At 42.6% G+C, this 20134-nt stretch overlaps 1 protein-coding gene and 1 non-coding gene across 4 annotated transcripts in view; one reads left to right on the top strand and one right to left on the bottom strand.

The window, feature by feature from the left end:
* Nucleotides 1–814: 814 nt before the first annotated feature.
* LOC126513340 (small nucleolar RNA SNORA70) lies at nucleotides 815–948 on the bottom strand. Its single transcript, XR_007595300.1, has one exon. It is a non-coding gene; the product is annotated as a small nucleolar RNA SNORA70 (small nucleolar RNA).
* A 3884-nt stretch (nucleotides 949–4832) lies between these two features.
* Nucleotides 4833–20134, top strand: part of Epm2a (EPM2A glucan phosphatase, laforin) — a 101216-nt gene continuing 85914 nt past the window's right edge. The window contains exon 1 of one of the 3 annotated variants that reach the window (XM_050161620.1): nucleotides 4833–5443. Coding sequence is in view for 2 of the 3 variants with exons in the window: in XM_050161621.1 (XP_050017578.1) it covers nucleotides 5619–5913 (295 nt within the window). In the remaining variant the exon portion in view is untranslated. Of the gene's footprint in view, nucleotides 5444–5507; nucleotides 5914–20134 lie in introns of those variants that run through there. The other 2 variants (XM_050161621.1, XM_050161618.1) reach the window with 2 other exon arrangements.

Here is a 20134-nt window from a genome sequence, read left to right as displayed (position 1 = left end):
TCTTCTTGGACCCAATCTGCATCTTATCTAAAACATCTTTCCCCCTCTATTGGATGTGAGATTTATTGGTAAGTGTGACTGACAGAGTGTGTTATTTAGCATGTAGGAGGGCAAGGCCCATTGTGTGCCAGAGGACCATGGTTAGGGACATTTGTCATCAGGGATGAGCAACTTCTTGATGTAGAATTCCCCTCTGTATGATGTGAATACCATTGGTTAATAAAGAAGTTGTCTTGGTCCTATTGCAGGGCAGAATAGAGCTAAGCAGAGAAAACTAAGCTGAATGCTGGGAGAAAGTAGGCGGAGTCAGAGAGAAGCCATGTAGCTGCTGGAGGAGACAGATACACCCTGGAACCTTGCCAGTAGGCCACGACCTTGTGGTGATGCACAGATTAATAGAGATGGGTTAATTTAGGATAAAAGAGCTAGCTAGCAATATGCCTAAGTGATTGGTCAAGCAGTGTTTTAATTAATATAGTTTCTGTGGTTATTTCAGATCTGGGTGGCCGGAAAATGAACAAGCAGCCTCCGACTACAACTTTTCAGCTACCACTTCTTCAAATTCACCCGCTTTAAACTTAGTGCAGCTCGCCACCCACTTCTCTGAGATGTGGCTCTTTTGGTTTCCGGGGAACTTGGTCATGTCTCTTTACAGGGCCTCCAGCACATGTTCCTTGTTCTACTGCTTGGTATGAAAGGACACGATGGCCTTACCAGTGTGAATCTCGGCCACTGTGCCCTGGAACCTCTGAATAGCACACTGTGTAACAGTCTGAAGCATTGACATGGGAAAGTATGTCTGATTATCCGCCAGATATGTCTCCACAGATCCTCACGGATTCCCATGCAAGTATTAGGCAACATACACTACTCCCTGAGACTTGTGTGCAGCCATCACTCAGCAGACCCCCATGAGGAAAGGAACCTTGTCAGCTTAACTTGAAATACTTTTATCCAGTGAATGTAGTGGTGCATGCCTTTAATCCCAGCACTCGGGAGGGTGTGAGCGAGTTTGAGACCAGCCTTGTCTATACAGGGAGTTGAGACCATGTTTCAAAGAATAGAACAAAAATTTATCTTTATTCTTATTATAACACACACAATGATTAGACAAAAAAATAAGCAAACAGTGAATTACAGAAAGTTCAGATTGTTAAAAAACATTTTTTTTTTGCCAGCTTTGTCCCATTCGTGGTTTCTTTCACCAACCTTTGTTCTTGTTTCTCTAATCCTTTTAATTGCCTGTAAGAATATCCTTTCTAGCGACCACTCAGTGTTTTAAAGAAAAGAAAGGCGTTAGTCAGCTGTCAATCCCACAGAGTTGGGATCTTTTTATAACTGAGGGAGGCTTTCAACCGGAGTCTCTCACCTCGAGGTCTATAACTGCCTTGGTCCTCACTCTGTCCGGGCGGAATCCGTTTAGGACACAGCCTGCAGGGGTTCTCAGTTGAGGGAGGAGGTGTGGTTTCACAATGATGAGGGCAGATGGGATGGGCAGGGAGGTGCATGCTGCACTGTAATTGTACACTGGGGATCTTTCTGTTTGTAATTATGCGTATGCATGTGTGTCTGTGTGGAGCTGTGTGCAGGTGAGCCTGGACAGGCAGGAAGAGAACACTGAATGCTCTAGCGCTGGAGTTATAGGCAGTTGTGGGTGCTGGGTACTGAACTCCAATCCCATGCACAGGCAGGATATGCTCTTAACCAATGAACCATCTCTCTAGCCCATTGGGATAGCTTTTAAATAAACATTTTTGTAGCATAAATGAAGACTATAAACATAAATAAGGAATATGGTATAAATAAGGGAAAAGGAACGTGACAAAGGGGCTGGTGCTGATACACGGAGGAAGGAAGAAGGCCTCCTCTGTTGTCCCATATTGCAGAGGGGTTTAAAAGGCCTAACCGAATGTCTCCAATCCAGAAAAAAAAAGCTACGATTAACTTTTTAAAAAATTAATTAATTAATTAATTAATTAAAGATTTCTGTCTCTTCCCCACCGCCGCCTCCCCTTTCCCTCCCCCTCTCCCAATCAAGTCCCCCTCCCTTGTCAGCCCAAAGAGCAATCAGGGTTCCCTGCCCTGTGGGAAGTCCAAGGGCCACCCACCTCCATCCAGGTCTAGTAAGGTGAGCATCCAAACTGTCTAGACTCCCACAAAGCCAATAGGTGCAGTAGGATCAAAAACCCATTGCCATTGTTTGGGATCAACCTACCCATGGACCCAGCAATACCACTCTTGGGAATATACCCAAGAGAGGCCTTATCATACAACAAAAGTATATGCTCTACTATGTCCATAGCAGCATTGTTTGTAATAGCCAGAACCTGGAAACAACCTAGATGCCCTTGAATTGAAGAATGGATGAAGAAAGTATGGAATATATACATATTAGAGTACGATTAACTTTTAAACTTTCTCTGGATTTTGCTCTTTAAGGCACAACAGCAGGAAAGAGTATGTGTCACATTTAACTTTCAGAAACTTTCTGTGAGGTGAAGAACTAATACACAAACCGTGACTTCGATCAGCGAGCGTGCATCTATACATACAGGCTAGCTCCCTGACAGGTGGAACACACAGTCAGAATCATAAATCACAATGGAACCAGGCGATGGCTGTCCAAAAGGGCACTTTGAAAGAATGCATACTTAAATTGGATCCTAAAACTCATAGGTTTGAATTTATTACCCATTCATCAAGAAATATTATAGTTATATATAAGATAGCATTACAGAAATGGAATTTGATGACAGCAAATCGGTTGGTCTTTTAAAAATGATGACCAGAGTTACGTTACTCCACGGAGCTCAGTCTTTGCTCTAAATTCAGCATGTCACTGAAGCATTTAAATCTGGCTGCAAATGGATTTATACATAATTTCTTTGAATAAATACCAACATTCTCTGAAATATAAAGGAAGATTTAACAAAGAAAATCCAAGAAAGAAAAAGATCTGGGTATAATGCAGTTTAATCACTGGATACTCTATCGCGGCTGTTTAAGTCTGGGTTTCTATTATTGACAGAACAAACGCACAAGCTGGGTGTGGTAGTTTCAGCCTGCGATCCCAGGATGTAGGAGGATGGCACAAAAGGATCGGGAATTGAAGGGCAATTTGGGTCACATATTGAGTTTGAGACCAGGCTGGGCTATATGAGATCTGGCTCAACAAAGAAAACAAACTAAAAAACAAACATAAAACAGGATATAAGACCATAAAGCCTTAATTTCCTGTGATTTAATGTCAAACCCTCCCTAAATATCAAAATACTTGTACAGATTCACCGAATACTTTAAACTTTTATCTGGAGTTCATCGATGCTATTATTCTTAGGGATGAAATTAGTTATAGGAAATTATGAGACACCAATACCTTATTAAAAGATATAAGTGTAATATTTGAATATGTCTGGAGAACTGGTGAGGTTCCACAGTGGGTAAAAGTGCATGTTGCCAAGCTTGACGACCTGACTTTGATCCCTGGAACCCGTGAACATCGTACTCAACACACACAGTCACACACACACACACACACACACACACACACACACAATCACACACATATGAGAGAGAGAGAGAGGATAAATAAACGTAAATAAAATCGAAAAAAATACACACGGATTTAGATGCATTCTATATAAAAATTTCCTACCAAAATAACTTTCCATACACCTGTCTTTACATATTTAGCTGTTAACAAAATGGATTTTTTTTTTAAGCATGTGACTTTTTCCTCCACTTTCAGTGGACTGACCCCTTCGGTACCTCCGTTTGCTTACATCTAAAAATGGAGATAACATTGTAGTTACCTCATAGGAATGGTGAGAGAGAGTCAAATGAGATCATCTAAGAAGAAAAACCGTGCCTAGCTCATAATGAGTCTCAGTGGCTATTACTGTGGTCGACTGACAGTCGAAATTTGAGGCCTTGACATACATTGCTTAATCTATATTTTGGTATTGTTTTCTACTTGCACTTTGCTTGGTACACAGTGTAACCATCAAATTCTCACCAGGTTTAGATTCATGCTTAAGTAAACAATCACATATTTTGATTAAAAATGTTTAGTATCTTTATGATGAGAGAGAAGAAAAAGTCAAAGTCCTTTGGACCAACATATTGTTTTCTTCCTGCCATTTTTTTCCACTTCTGAGAGGGAAGGGCTCACTCTGGAGGCCTGGCAGGAGGAATTCTACATGAAAAAACGAAGACGCCAGGGCAGGCAGCACCAAGCCCAAGAGTGCAGAAGACCCAGAGTCAACTTCCGTAAGAAACAAACCACAGAAGTCTGGATTCCAAAATAGACAAGCTGGGCTCCTTGCAGGACCAAATGACCATTATCTTCCTAAAATTAGTCCAAGAATGTTTTGTAAGACAGACTTAAATAAACTGACCCGTTGGCCACTCTCAGCTCACTTCTGTTTTGCTTCTGAATACGTCAAGTTTGGCCAGCCTTCCTGGCTTACATTTTCATGTTTATCCTTAAACACAGCAACCACGCAAACTCTGAGTGGAACGCCTCTGTTTAAGAGTAGCATGCTGAATTTGTCTACTAACTGCTCTGCAAACTGAGTTTTGTGTATATTGTATTTTTTCTACTTTTCCAGATTTTCTGCATGTATAAAATTCTGGTCTTCTTCTACACCAGCTTCCAACTATGTTTCTTGTGATTTTAACTCACTTAAAGGATGCGTATCATGTTAAATGTTGGTAAGTATATAAAGAATATCAAAGTAATAGTACAAAGCAATTAAGAACAGTGAATGTAAACAGAACTCTTCTTTATTCATACCAGTAACAAACTGGCAAAATGTAGATTTTTTTTGGGCAAAATAATGACAGCTGTTTGATCCAAAGATGTTTTACAATGAAAAAACAGTGCTAATATTTACAAGAAGCAACATTTAAATGGCAGGTTTTAAATAACATATACACAGACACCCCCCACGCACACAGGTAGCCGGACTCAGGGCCTGTAATCATAGAAAAGACAGAGGTAAAAGTATCTCAAAGGTTTGAGGCCAGTCTGGTCTCCACTTTGAGGCCTTGTTTCCAAACTTACAGGTTTGTCATCTCACAATCAAGGTGCTTTAATCTTGAGAGGGCCATTTTCCATAGGCTACAAACAGGAGGTGTTTCCCCCCCCCCCCCCTCTCCCTAGGCAAGGGTAAAGTATTCTCTGTGTCTTTGACCAACTCTGGATTTTGCGTTTGGAAAGCTGCTATCCATCTGCATTATTCCCACTTTATAAACAGAAGTCACAGACTAAATGTTGGGCTGAGAGGGAAGTCCTGGATCTTTGCCCAACTTCACTGGGGGTAGGGTGGGGGCTCAACCAGGATACTATTTCCTCCTTCGTGACTTAGTAAAGGTACTTTCCAATCTCCAGGAAGGTGACCGAACAATGTCGAGTGCCACTTTTCTCTCCCTTAGCCCCACGGTGGGTCCCGAACGCCCGCTTCCCGTGGCTCAGCTCCCGGGTGCACGGGGAACCCACAGCCGCGGCCGCGTGACCCGACCACAAACGCGCGGCACCGCACGTGTCCGCGCGGCCCCGGGGCTCGCGCCGCCGCTCGCCAAGTCGCCCAGGACGGGCGGCGATCGGGGCCCTCGCCATGCTGTTCCGCTTCGGCGTGGTGGTGCCGCCCTCGGTGGCCGGCGCGCGGCTCGAGCTGCTGCTCGTCGGGTCGCGGCCCGAGCTGGGGCGCTGGGAGCCGCGCGGAGCCGTGCGTCTCAGGCCCGCGGGCACCGCCGCGCTGGCGCTGCAGGAGCCCGGCCTGTGGCTCGCCGAGGTGGAGCTGGCGCCCGACAACGAGGCGGCTGCGGCGGCCGGCGAGGACACGGGCCGCGTCGACACGTTCTGGTACAAGTTCCTGCAGCGCGAGCCCGGAGGCGAGCTGCGCTGGGAAGGTACTGCCCACCCGGGCCTCGGGGCGCGCACCCCGCGGCTCCCCCGTGCACCCCGCCGCAGACTCGGGCCCCGTAATCCTCAGCTCCCCCGTGCAGCGCGGCCGCCGTCTCAGGCGCGCACCCCGCAGCTCGCGCGCTCCCGAGCACACCCCACAGTAGGTCACCGCTCGCCCCCCTAGACCTGCCCACTTACTTGACCCCACCTCGCTGCACCCGTTCCTGCTCTAGGCCTGACTGAGCCTAGGCTTGTTGCATCTCGGTGTGTTTTATCCTTTCCGTGAAAAAATACTGTGCACCTGTCACTGTGCGTTCAGGTTCTTTTTACTTTTAGAGATTTTTGGACTGGAGTCCCAGTGCAGAGTTTTCTTCCCAGCATTTGGGAGTATTTCTCTACAACAGATTCAGAGAAGCCAATGTGTGGCCACTTAACATTTCAGTAAGGAATGCCCTGAAGAAGCGGTACCCGCGTGTTTACCCATGACACAGGGTGAACTGACAGTCTTTTCTTTCTTTGAAGGAAATGACCAGGGTGGAAAATTGAGATTATATATGCGTGGTGGTTTGAAAGAAAATGGTCCCCAAAAGGAGCGACAATATTAGAAGGTGTGGCCTTGGTGGAGGAAGTATGCCACAGTGGAGGTGGGCTTTGAGAGCTTGTCTATGCTCAGGCCATGCCCAGTGTCTCAGACCACTTCCTGTTACTTGCCTATCAAGGTGTAGAACTCTTAAGTTCTGGATCCCGTCTGCCTGCGCACCACCACGTGGCACCGTGATGCTGATGGACTAGACCTCTGAAAATGCCACCCCAATTGCATTAAAGAATTACTGTGGTCATGTTTCTTCATATCAATAGAAACCCTAACTGAGACACCGTGGTTCAGTGGTTGTTTAAATGCCATGGAAGGAATGCTTCTTGAGACGTTCATAAGGGCAGAAAAACAGGCCATTAGCCAGGAAAGCCAAGAATCCAGAAATTAAACAAAACAAACAACAGCAACAACAGCAGAAGAATATGGTTTACTGGCGTATGTTTATTACTTTTGCTGTTCCTTCTGGCCACTCCTGGGTTTGATGGTCAGCTAGCATTACTGTCTTTCACTATCCCAGAAGCTAGAGGTGCTGGCCTCTTTTTGTCCTTTCTTTGACGTGCTTTTCTGCCAATATTACTATGGACTTTTCCACCATAAAATAACTTCTCATCATTTTAAAAACAGTGTAAGGTATACTAGATTTTTCCATTTTCAGGTTCTCTCCTTTATTACCTTTTCTGACATCACCTAAGATGCCCAATAATTTGCTTCATTGCTGTTTCTTAGAGCACTCTCTTTAGCTAGCGTGCTTTCAGTTATTCTGAGGGTTACCACATACATTATTATTAAGTTGTAAAGATTAGTATCTATTGATACCTGATATAAATGCATAAAATTAACAGCTGCACTTGCTATAAAATATGAAGAATTTAGTCCATGCTCTTTCTTCCCTACTGATTTTATAGCCTTATTTTAAATTATAGAAGTGATGTTGACTTTTATTTTACAGAGGGTTCATTATTACCCTATTAAAAATTGCTCTTTAAACAATTTCTAAAAATAATGCACACCCCCCCTCCTTTCCCTTGCCCTGTCTTTGTTTCTACATTAACCTTCATGTGTTCATGTTCTGTTCTTTCCCTGTTAGCAGTGCCCTCATGTGGACGGGTTGGTTGGTGCTAAGACGTAGAAATTAACGAGAAGATTTGCCATGCCCCGTGTTTAAGAGCAAGGATCGTTGGACTGTCACTGCCTTACCCAGGAATATGGTTTTGTTAGACTAGCACAGATTGATGTCAAGTGATGCACATATTAAGTGTTTGGTAGGATCGAAGGCTCTCTCTTGCTCACTGTGTGTGCACGCATTAAGTGTTTGGTAGGATCGAAGGCTCTCTCTCGCTCACTGTGTGTGCACGTATTAAGTGGTAGGGTCGAAGGCTCACACTCACTGTGTGTGCATGTATTAAGTGTTTGGTAGGATCGAAGGCTCTCTCTCGCTCACTGTGTGTGCACGCATTAAGTGTTTGGTAGGATCGAAGGCTCTCTCTTGCTCACTGTGTGTGCATGTATTGTTTGGTAGGGTTGAAGGCTCTCGCTTCCTGTGTGTAGCCCAGGCTAGGCTGCAGCTGGTGGCAATCACTCTATCCTCAGCCTCCAGGGTGCTGGGATAACGGGAGTAAACCATCCTTCTTAATTTTATGATTGTCACTATAAACCAAGTGGTGCCAGGATGGTGGCACAGGCCTTTGCTCCCATCACTCAGGAGACAGAAGCAGGTGCATCGTTGAATTTAGAAGTCAGACTGGTGTATGAAGTGAGTTCCAAGACAGCCAGAGGTATATAATAGAGAGACCCTGTCTCAAAAACACCAAAATAAATATTAAAAAAAAATAAAATGAGTTCTCAGAGGCAGAGACTATCCCTGCATGGGTAAAGTTCCTTTCCTTCACAATAATGCCCACCTTGCTCAAATTTTGCTTAAAATGGTTTCAGAATTTGTTTTACTGTATTTTCATATTGAAAATTTCTTCTACAACTTAATTTCAAATTTTTTCTTTTTTAACTATTTTAACAGTAGAATCACACTAGCCCTCAAGATTTCTTGCTTACTCACAGGATTTAATGATTGAAATTTTGCTTATTTCGTGAAAACACCTTTTCTTGCACATCTGGGATTCCTGTTGCATTTACCACTAATAGGAAGCTCCCCCAGCGCCCGTGGGAAACTTTAACAACAAGCACCTATGTTTGCTGTCTTGCTTTGGATCCCACATTGTCTTTCTTGAGCAACTTAATCATTGTTTGTTGTGTTCTCTAATATGGGACACCCAATGTCTGAGCCCCCAAGTCCAGGTTGGTCATTTGGTAGAGCATTCTGATCTCAAAGTCCTTTGCTCTTTGCCGTCTTTGTCTCAAGACCTTTGAGCATCAGCATTGGCGGAATATTCTAATATCAAACTCAGTCTATTTTTTTTCCTTTGATGGAGGTGATCCATTTTGTTTTCCTTTGAAACTTTAATTTTTAAAATAAATTGTGTCAGGATGTGTCTCACTATGTTTAGTGTTGCTTGACATTTGATTGCTTCCTTTAATACCAAGAATTATTTTTTCAATTCATGTAAATATTTCTTTGACTGTTTTCTTACCTATATTCTTGTCTTTTTTTCCATTTGAAATGTGATAGCCACATATCTTCTGCTTATGCACCAAGCATCTCTAAAACCTTTTTCCTCTCATTTATTTCTTGTGTTTCTGACCTTACCACTTGATCTTCCAAAATCATCCATTTCATAATTTTGTCAGTGTACTAAAATTTTCACTTTTGGTGGTCATTATTTTCCATTTTTTATTGTATGTGGATATGTGTTTTGCTGGCATTTATTTCTCTGTACCATGTGCTTGCAGTGCCTTCCAGGCCAGAAGAGGGCAGTACAGATGGTTGTGAGTCATCATGTGGGTGGTGGGAATTGAACCCTCATCCTCTGGAAGAGCAGCAGTGGCATCTTAACCACTGAGCCCGCTCCCTGACTCCAACAGTCACATTTTATTTTGTTCTCTTCCGATGTCATCCCCCCCCCCAACCCCCAGAGCTGGTTGTTGTTAATGTATTATGATTCAAAGGATGTTGAATAGAGTTGATTGAAGTTGGTTTTGTCTTTCATTAGTTTAACCAATTTGTCAGCAATTGTTCCCCCCCCCCCGCCCCCATGGCTTCATTCATGCTGTACATTTTCCACACATGTTGGGTAACCTTTGGATAGCTGCCCCCTGGACAGAGGATATGTAGGTAGCTCTGCTGCTGAGCTTGGTTCTGTTTATCCAAACCCTCCTCTGAACAGGTGGGGGGTGGGCAGCAACGCTGGTCCAAAGCCAGAGCTTAGGGTTGCCGGCGACAGTAAGAGACTTGAGAGAATTTTGTCAAAAGCCTCTGGTTCACTGACTATTGGGTCATGTTACTAATATTTCCTGAAACAATCTAAAAGACAGTGAACAATTATTATACAATTATTATTATGAGAAGGATAGAGATCAGTGAGCCGAGGAGAGGTAAGGATCAGGGCCCCAGAGGAGACATACTGGGAATCTGCATTGAAATTGGCCCATGGAGGTCCAGGTTTATAAAAGCCAGTGCCGGGTTCTCCAGCAGATAGGGCTGAGGCAGAGCTGGTCCCGCTAATTTCTCCCTGGGGCTGAGTGGGATGGTGAGTGTCAACCACCCAGACCTCCCCCTGGCCACCAAGAAGAAATGCATACACTGAGCCTAGAGTCTGTAGAAGCAGGATCTCACTTTATTACATCAGGGCAGAAACTTATATAGGGCTGAGGTAGTGGGTGGAAGTCTTGGGATGGGGTGAGGTAGAGTAAGGCATAAGGGCCAATAATATCCTGCCACATCAGCAGTGGCTGGGCAGAGGTGGGCCTAGGTCAGGTTGTGCTAAGTCACTCCTCTTCAAACTCAAGTTAGGCCCAGTAAGTTACACTGGGCCTCACTAAACTCAAGTTAGGCTCAGGAAGTTACACTGGGCCTTACCAAACTCAAGTTAGGCACAGTAAGTGACACTGGGCCTCATGAGGTCCAACAAACCAGTTTATCAACATATTTTTTTATTGAAGAAGAAACAATTGCCTCCCTTTTTGGCAGCCAGCACATCAAGGACCCTCTATCTGTGTAGGATCATTGAGGTTAGGGAGGTAAGTTTGTTCCGGAGCAGTTGTAAGGCTGAGGTTGACTCCTGATTGGTGTCTGCCAACTGGATAGAGATCTGGGAAGGTAGATGTAAACTATGACCCAATCGCCCCCACCCTAATGACCCCCACCCCCTGAGTGACACCTGTAGCAGCCACTGAGGTTGCCAAACTCATCCTAGTTATTACTGGGAGAGCTACAGCCCACCTGTTTCTGTGTGAAACTTTGATAGTGTAAAGTTCTCCCTTCATATGTAGGATGAGTTGAAAAAGCAATAGAGTGGGGGAAGCGGGACCACATGGAAGTAACTGTCTGAGAGAAACCCAATGAATAATATACAACCTGGATACTAGTTATTATTGTGGAATGTGAAGGTGTATGTTCTTCCTCTTCATTAAAAACTTTAAGATATATTTAAAATATAAGTACAAAAGAAAAACTTCAACAAATGTACAATAGACAAAATTAGGAGTATTCAATCCATTATCTCAGACCAATCAGAGTTCTTAGGTATTAATTACTTCCTGATGTTGAAATGTCGAAAAAGGCATATACTTAAAAATAGAAACACCAAGTAGTATACTTTGTACTAAAACCTTTTTGAAAAAAAGACCTAGAAGGGGCAAATGGCAATTTCTCAAGACCATGAAGCAAAAATACATTAGGGAGTTAGCAAGTAGAAAAACCTGTCAGTTCCGTTCCTGATAAAGTGTTTCTAAAAGACAACTTTTTCTAGACTGAGGCTGATATGTTGCCTTAGGATTTCTATTGCTGTGCAGAGAGTATGACCACAAGAACTCTTGTAAAGGAAAGCATTTAATTGTGGTGGCAACTTACAGTTCAGAGGTTTAGTCCATTGTCATGGCAGTGAGCAAGCAGCTTGCAGGCAGACATGGTGCCAGAGAAGGAGCTGAGAGCTCATGTATCTTGACTCACAGGTAACAGGACATTGGATATGGTTTGAGCAGATATGAGACCTAAAAGCCACCGCCAGAGTGACACACTTCCTCCAACAAGGCCATACCTACTCCCACAAAGCCACATCTTTTAATAGTGCTACTCCCTTTGGGAGCCATTTTCTTTCAAACCACATATATATTCAAGAATATAAACATTTTTTCCCTTTGGATTACCTGAAAACAAACTCTTAAAGTATATTTCAGATGACTGAAAATATGGCTAAATCTGTCTCAATACAGCATAAAATACAATGGAATATAGGCAGATCTATTGTAAACTATGGTTTATTTTAAAGGAAGGAGATGAATGAAAGAAATCTGTACTGTATGCAAATATTCACAGAGCAAAACATTGTATGTTTAAAGTACTTTTTTATTTATATTACCTTTGTTAGCTCAACTATGTAGTAAGGAGCAGTGGGCTGTGTTCCCGCCCAGCTCTGCAGGCTAGCTTTACCTGAAATAATTACACGGAAACTGTATTCTTTAATACTGCCTGGCCCATTAGTTCCAGCCTCTTACTGGCTATTTCTCACATCTTGCTTTAACCCATATTTAATAATCTGTGTAGCACTATAAGGTGTGGCTTACCAGGAAAGATCTTAACCTGCATCTGTGTTGGGTGGGAGAATCATGGCAACTGCCTGACTCGGCTTCTTTCTCCCAGAATTCTGTTCTGTCTACTCCGCCTACCTAATTTTCTGTCCTATTAAAGGGCCAAGGCAGTTTCTTTATTAACCAATGAAAGTAACACATAGACAGATGACCCTTCTCCATCACAACTATGTCTAGTTGGGTCCTTAATAGACTTACATTTTAACCATTTGTCCTAAACCCTGAGAATAAAGTGTACTTTTTCCATCCTAAACAAAAAACCAAACCAAGCAACTCCTCTGCCAGGCTCTCAGGTATGTAAAGACTACAATGAGTTTGGAGTGCGGTGGGTGCATCTCATAATGTAATGCTATATTTTTCATCTCTGGTCTGTCCAAACGAAAGTCACTGTCAATATTAAACAATTATTCCTCTGAACAGTGAAAGTTTGTCTCTTTAAACATAAAATCAACTTGTAAACTTTGATCAGATGGAACACTAAAATGTTTTTATCTGTCAAAGCAGGTCTGTGTTTTTTGTTTTGTTTTGTTTTGTTCTTTGTTTTTTGTTTTTTATCCCCCAAAGGACTGGAATAATTTAGCTACTCAATATAAAATATGAAAATTTGCTTAATTTGTATTTAAAAGAAATCTGTATTGGAGGGGGTTGTCCTCAGAAGCTAGGAAGAAGGAAGATTCTGGAAGCAGTTGGAGGAGTTGGATGGAAGAAAAGGAGAAGTATAGTTTAGCTATAATATCCCTGCCCAATGATGGAGTTGGGCAGCTAGGCATGAAGAGGAAGAAGTGAGCTATTAGGTGGCCCCAGAGTAGAAGACCTGTAGCCCTAGGCTGGAGGGCCACCAGCACCAACCACAGAGGTCTGAGAAGGGTAAGTTTTTACCAAAGAATGAAGTGTGAATCAAGTGGCACCTACATTAATTGAAAATGACAGAAGACTTACTCGCTCTCTGGACATTTACCCCATGTTCAGCTGTGGTAACCTTGATGGTGTTGTTGAGTGCTGAGGTCCCAGGGCAGTGTCAGTCTTCAACCGCGAGGCCCAGAAGATCCAAGAGGTTTCCTGTGGAGGAGGAACTTGGGGACTGACCTACCTTGAGAATATAGAGAAGAACAGTCAGTTTACTTTCACAGTTCAGACAGGGTTTTGGTGGCAGGCAAGGCATGAAAGCAGTTCTTTGCTCAGTAGCCAAGCCAATGTTAGTACACTTGAAGTAAGCTCCAGGTGGGGTCCATTGGTGATCCATTTTATTTGAAGTTGGCTTCAGGGATGCTGCCAGAAGCTGGTATTTCTGTCTATCATAGGGAGTCTTTTGGTTCTTTCTTATACCTCTCTATTAAAGACTTTGAATGCCACAGTCAACACCTCTTTCTGATGGGTTTGAGGGTCATCATTTAGCCTTTTAATTCTCTCCGCCAAATACTCATTTTCTTAAACAAGTTAAATATATGGCATGCTATAGCAAATTAAAATTACTTATACAGAGATTAAGATTACATCTGCATAGAGTTTTAACTATCAATCCTCCTTTGCAAGTTTCAAGATAACCTATTTTACTGGAGCATTTTACCCTAATGATTTTATAGAGCCTGAGATAAGGAACATTTATATTTCAGCAAAAGCTTTAAAGATATCCATGGCCTTGAATGGATTAACATTTTAGTAATTAATTCAAGAAAGGGGGAACTTAGATAGTCAAATATTTGTTATCACATTTGATCTTTTCTTGATTAAAATTTTAAATACCATAAGATAAATCATAGTAACCATATTGGAAATAGTTGCCTTTTAGCTGTTTTCAAGCACATACTATCTTTTCCCTGGGGTGTTTTGTTACCAGAGTCAGGAGGCCAGCCTGACCCAGAACAAAGGCCTTAGAAGAAACGTTTAGGTAAACATGCTTGGGTCTAAAGTGGGTAGGGCAAAGCCTAGCTCCAGAACCAGATTTTTAATAAAAGTAAAACAGTATGTGACAATTAAAAAAATATTTTCTATGCCCAAAGACATTTATATCTTTGTAATATTGAATCTAGTGATCTACATAGCCATAACTGATTTTTGTGTATCTACAAATGGAGGCAGACAGCCTGAAAAAGTTATCAAGTAATTTTCTCTCTTATAAAGACATATCTAGGCTTGGTGGGATAGCCAAGGGAAGCACCAGTGGATTACACTGGGGAGGCACCCGTGGGGGAGCCATGTCCTCTACGTCAAAGTCTAAAGGAGAGGAGACTGAGGGTTCTGTGTTCTGATTGGGTGTAGAAAAAAAACTAGACTTTTGCCAAGAGAATCTGACAGAAGGCAGAGAGGGAGGAATGAGAGCAGAGAGAAAAGAAAACTTGGATCTCTGAGAATTTGGAAGTTGAATGTGTCATTTTGCTGGCCTTGAGGCTGGTTATTAAGTTTGTATTGAAGCCAAACTGAATTATAGTAAAAGAAATAAAAAAGGAAGTCAGGCTTAATGATATCTCTGAGTCCAAGGCAGTGAAAAAGACTTAAGGAGACAGACAAGAGGAGTTGAAGAGCCCTGTTTTGAATGAGAAGAATTAGAGGGAGGAGATAAAATGTCCTTGAAGACAGGGTAGCAGTAAGGGAATAGAGAAGGGTCAGGAAAGGCATTTCTCTCCAGGTCTCTCAGGAGCAGAAGAAAGGGAGAATGAGCAAGCAGGGACCGGGAAAGCAACAAGAAGACATGGACACATCTGCGTGGAGAGGGGATGAGGGAGGCGTGAGTGGCAGAAGTTAAGTGCTGTTGGATGGATCTAGAGGGCATCCCCAGATGGATTGTGGTTCGTCAAGAGAATGTCCAGATCATGAGGGACGTGTGTCCTGACCAGGTGATGGATGCTGAGGAGATCGTAGGGAGATGTAGCCAATGTACCAGTATGATTCTACAGAGAAGGAAGTGTTGTATAGGCCGCTCTGGGAGAAAGAAGCCTTACCTGAGTAGACGAGGAGAGGCAAGTAGGCAGGTAGAAGAACGATACGGTGGAAGGAACAAATGAAATCTGGAGTGGAATGTGATGGATAATGGCAGTCAGCAGAGATGAATGAGTGTAGGCACCAAATGTAAGTGTGCATAGCAAAAACCACTGAACAAGACACTTGAGGGAAATGAAGCAGTTGATTGGGGCAACCAACTGCCAGGCTGTCTCTCCAGAGAGAGAACAGGAGCACAGCTATAGGGAGCAAGATGATTTTATGAAGGCTTAAGGGAAGGTCTTTTCCCACCAGGAGAATTTTCCTTGAGTAAAACAGAGGCTGTAGGTGAGGTATGTGTGTGTGTGCATGCACGTGTGTGTGAGTGTGAAGTCATCAGGCCAGTTTCATGAGTGACAAGTGTCTTATTGTCTGTGAGTGCTGGGGGAATGAGGAAACTGTGGTTACCCAATAAACAGAGCCTCCAAAATAACAAGATTACTGAACAATGTTTTTAGGTTTCTGATCCTAAGGGAGGTCTGTCTGGGCTAACCTTGGATAGCGATCTTAGGGCATTAGCAGCTGTGCCTCCATCTTGTTAACCTATCTTAATGACTTGACAGTTGGATGCTTGTTCCTGAGCAGAGCTCCTTTTTCCTTTACCACAGGGCTGTTGGGCAGGACCCCAGGTATCTGTGTGCTGGGGCAGATATCCACATCTCCTCACACGTTTCCCAGGAAACCTTTACCCCTGCATTTACAACACACTTTTCATGACTGCTATTTGATGGTACAGAGGATGCAGATGTGAATGCTTTCCTGCAGTGCTTTTCTAGGCTGGCGTGCACTTGTTTGTTAGGTCCCCTGCTTTTCTGTTTGCCTAGAAACCTTCTTTGACATCTCTTGTGAAAAGATTTATTTTTATGTGTATGTTTGTGCCTGCATGGGATTATATATACCAGTAAGCGTGCAAAGGCCTGTGAAGGCCAGAAGAGGGAGGCATATCTCTTGCACCTGGAGCTACAGGCAGTTTTGAGCTGCTGGTGTGGGTGCTAGGAACTGACATCGTTTCTCTGGAAGTGCTCTTAACTGCTGAGCCATCTTTTTGAGCCCACCTAATGTCTTTTTGTTCTATTTATGTTTTTCCTCATACCTCATAGTACAACTTATTATAATGTACAGTTACACTGGCCATGTACTAGTGACTTTCCTTGTTTCTGTGACAAAATACAAAACAAAAGCAACTTAAGGAAGGACAGGTTTATCTTGGCTCATAGTTTGAGGGTACAGTCCTTCACAGCTGGGAAGGCATAGTGGCAGTGGCATGAAACAGCTGGTTGCATTGCATCCACAGTCAGGAAGCAGAGAGAGAAGAATGTTGGGGTTTAAGTTTGTTCGTTTTATGAAATATAGGAGACCAGACCATGGAATGATGATGCCCACATTTAGGGTTTGTTTTCCCATTCAGTGAACCCAATCTTGAAGCATTAATCTAATTAATTTTTTTTAAAAAAATATTTATTTATTTACTTATTATGTATACGATATTCTGTTTGTGTGTATGCCTGCAGGCCAGAAGAGGGCGCCAGACCTCATTACAGATGGTTGTGAGCTACCATGTGGTTGCTGGGAATTGAACTCAGGACCTTTGGAAGAGCAGGCAATGTTCTTAACCTCTGAGCCATCTCTCCAGCCCCCAATCTAATTAATCTTAATCAATAAAATCCCAGAGTCAGATATTGGGGTGAAAACATGGAAGATCAGAGAACTAAGAGCAGCCACCAGTTGCTTCCTTCCTCTCTCACTTCTCAGTCTAAAAGGCTGTGATCCTGTCTACACTCCAGCCTCCCAAGTGCTGGTTTTAAAGGTGTGCACCACCACTGCCTGGACTGTATGATTAATGACTGGCTAGCTTCACCCTCTGATCTCCAGGCAACCTTTATTTGTCAGAACATAAACAAAATATCATACAACACAATCTAGAATTCCTATGCAGGTTTGTTTGTCTACATAGAAGTTTGTCTCCTGGGTGATGCTAGAGCCTATCAAATTGTCAGTCAAAGTTAGCCATCACTGATGATATTATATTGGACCCTTTAATCCCAGCACTTAGAAGGCTGAAGCAGGCAGATCTCTATGAGTTTGAGGTCAGCTTGGGAGAGAAGAATCTTAATTATATTACCACAGTGCACTAACTACTTCAGGCAAACTTTCTTGTTTCCAAGATGACCTTGATAGTTAGGAAGAGTTCTGATTGGGTGCTCTGAAAATATTCTCAGGGTCTTTCTTACAATTAGGATGTGTGTGGCTTTAGGGAGGAAGACCTGTGAGGTAGAGCGCTGATTGTAGTGTTTCTTACAGAGTAAAGTTTGAGAATATCTTAAAGGGTCAGAGTGGACAGTGGTTGAAGGGACAATAGCGGAGAAAAACGCTGTCAGGGTGAGAGCAGATAGTGGCCAGACAGTCCACTTTTGGGAGGTCAGAGTTAGCAATGGTTGAGGAGACAACTACAGAGGAAAATACTCTTGAGGGTTGGAAGACCATTGTGCTGATCTACATGTTTTGGTAGGTTTCATAGTATTTTCTAAGATCTCTGGACAGCTGGCTTTCTGTGGTGGTATTTTCCTGATCAGGTGAGCACCAGGAAGGACAGTGGTTGCCTATGTTCTTTACTAGAAAAATTCATGCTCGACAGTGATGTATTATCTTTTGGGTAGTTTAGAATGCCCCATCAAGAGCTGAAGACGTGACTTAGATCTTGTTCTTTTGATCAGGAACTGAAGTCCTATGGTTTTAGTGCCTGGTTTTGCAGGCTGTTTGTTATGAGGGTCGGTCTATCCTAGCTAGATACCTGGTGCCCAGACTCTCTCCTACATGAAAGACAAGATTTAGAAGTTACACTGTTGGTTGTGCCATCTTAGAAGTTTTGTAAATGTCACCCTTTGAATACTAAGATAGAGGTAATTCTGAAGAGTGTGTAGAAGACATTGATTTAACTCGAGTTCAGAATAATTATGAAGGATAGTTGAGTTAATGTTTATGAATAATCTTTATCAAGATAAGTATTTATTTTGTATAAAACGCTGATTATGCAGTTGTCGTTTATGTTTGTTGCTGTTATGTGATCTCTCACTTTTGCTCTGTAGTCAAGGCAGATTGGATGAAGAAAATATTCCTATTGAAAGTGCTCTATACAAATGCTGAGTGTGTGTGTGCATGTGTGTGTGCATGTACAATAGCCTTCAGTTTTACTCCTTATAAATTTGGGAATGAGATTTTTCACTCGAGGTGATTCTCTTTGGACTGTGAATAAAGAGGTTCTGTTGTCATTAAAAGATACCATGCACAGGTTGACCTGGTTGGAAGTAATGATGGAGAAAGACACCATTCAAACTACATTTTTGAAAGAAAGGAAACTAGATATTCTGGGGTTGCGAAGAAAAAAATGCTGTACAATGAAAGTCGCTTAATTTCACTAAATTCCACATTTTAATATCACATAGACCTTTGAACTAGAAACTGCTTCTGTAGAAAAACACCAGCACCCATGAGGTCACTAAAAACCTGGAATCTCTTCCTTCGTTCTGTGTCTCCTTCTGTTCGGGCCACCTGCTTATGTCTGCAGTGTGGTATGTTATTCTCTCAGAGCTCTGTCTGTTTCATCCAAGACTGAAGGAATATGGGGAAATCGTTACTCCCAAACTGCAGTTACCTTAAGATCCGGGAAGACTAAACGTTCCTGGGCAAACCCATCCTCCTACCCCTGGATAGTTAACTATCCGAGAAGGTAGGACTGCATCTTACAGCAGAAGTGGTCATCTTCTAGAAACCAAGTTGAACTTTTCAAATGGTGACAGATAAGGAATTCTCCAGATCCCATGTAGAACCAGAACTGAAACAGTGACCAAGCAGAACATTGAGCTTCGTGTGCAGGCCTCTAATTCACTAGCTGTTTCTTTACTCAGACCTAAAGCTCATGTCTATAGCTGGGAGATGGACTTGGGCCAGTGGGTCCCTTTATCTGTCCCTCTTCCCAGTGTGGCCACACCTCTTCTCTAGGGTTTGTACTATTAGTCATCTCTTTAATTGGCATATGGGAACAAATAGCTTGTTGAGGCTTCTAGATCTCAATCTCTTTCCCTAAAAATATCCATTGCACCCCAAATTTGATTGTAGTCATTGAGAAAATATTACCATTACTTTCCCTTCCCAAGTTAAAAAAAAGAAAAGAAAAGAAAAAAAAAGAAAACCTGGGTTTGGTGGTATATGCCTGTAGTCCTAGTATGTAGGAAGTGGAGGGAGGAGATTCAAGAGCCTGGAGCAAGCCTAAGCTGTAGGAGACCATGCCTCACAAATCTAGACATAAGCACATTTTCCCAACATAAACTTTGTAAATGAGAATCATTATTTTATTCATTTATTAACTTTAACACCTTTGCGACCATGTCATATGCCTGGATTTGTGGCTGCTGCTGTAGAAAGATAAACTTCCACAGTGCTTGAATTTTGACTAGTTTCGTAACACAGACACACACCAATAAGAACTGTTCACAAGTTTGAGCATCTATGATACTTAGAGATGTGGAAGAAGGTCTTCTTTTTGGGAGTTTGGCAAAGAGGGAGGGGTTTAGAAAGGCTTTGTAGAAGATGTAGTATTCTGAGTTTGTTATCTAATGAAAACTAGAGCGTATCTAATTTATCATCTCTGTAGTTATATAAATGAATATAATAAAATTATTTTTAAAAATTGTGTCCTTTGAGTGGATAAGATGGCTCAGCAGCCACACAAGCCATAGGAACTGAGTTGGATTCCTGGAACCCACAAAAGATGGATGTAGTGGCTCACATCTGTAATACCAGTGCTCCTATAGTGAAATGGGAGGCAGAGGTAGGGGAAGGTCAGTCAGCTTGGAGTACACATACAATGAAAGAGAGTCTACAACAAGGTGGAAAAAGAGAAGTGTATTTCCAAAGTCATCTTCCTGCCTCCACATACTCACTGTCACACAAACACA

Source organism: Alexandromys fortis, unplaced genomic scaffold (assembly GCF_014885135.2).
Source record: "Alexandromys fortis isolate MF-2015 unplaced genomic scaffold, M_Fortis_MF-2015_v1.1 scaffold_134, whole genome shotgun sequence".
Taxonomy (NCBI): domain Eukaryota; kingdom Metazoa; phylum Chordata; class Mammalia; order Rodentia; family Cricetidae; genus Alexandromys; species Alexandromys fortis.
The sequence above is the reverse complement of the archived record's forward strand: the minus strand, read 5'-3'. Positions and strand labels throughout refer to the sequence as shown.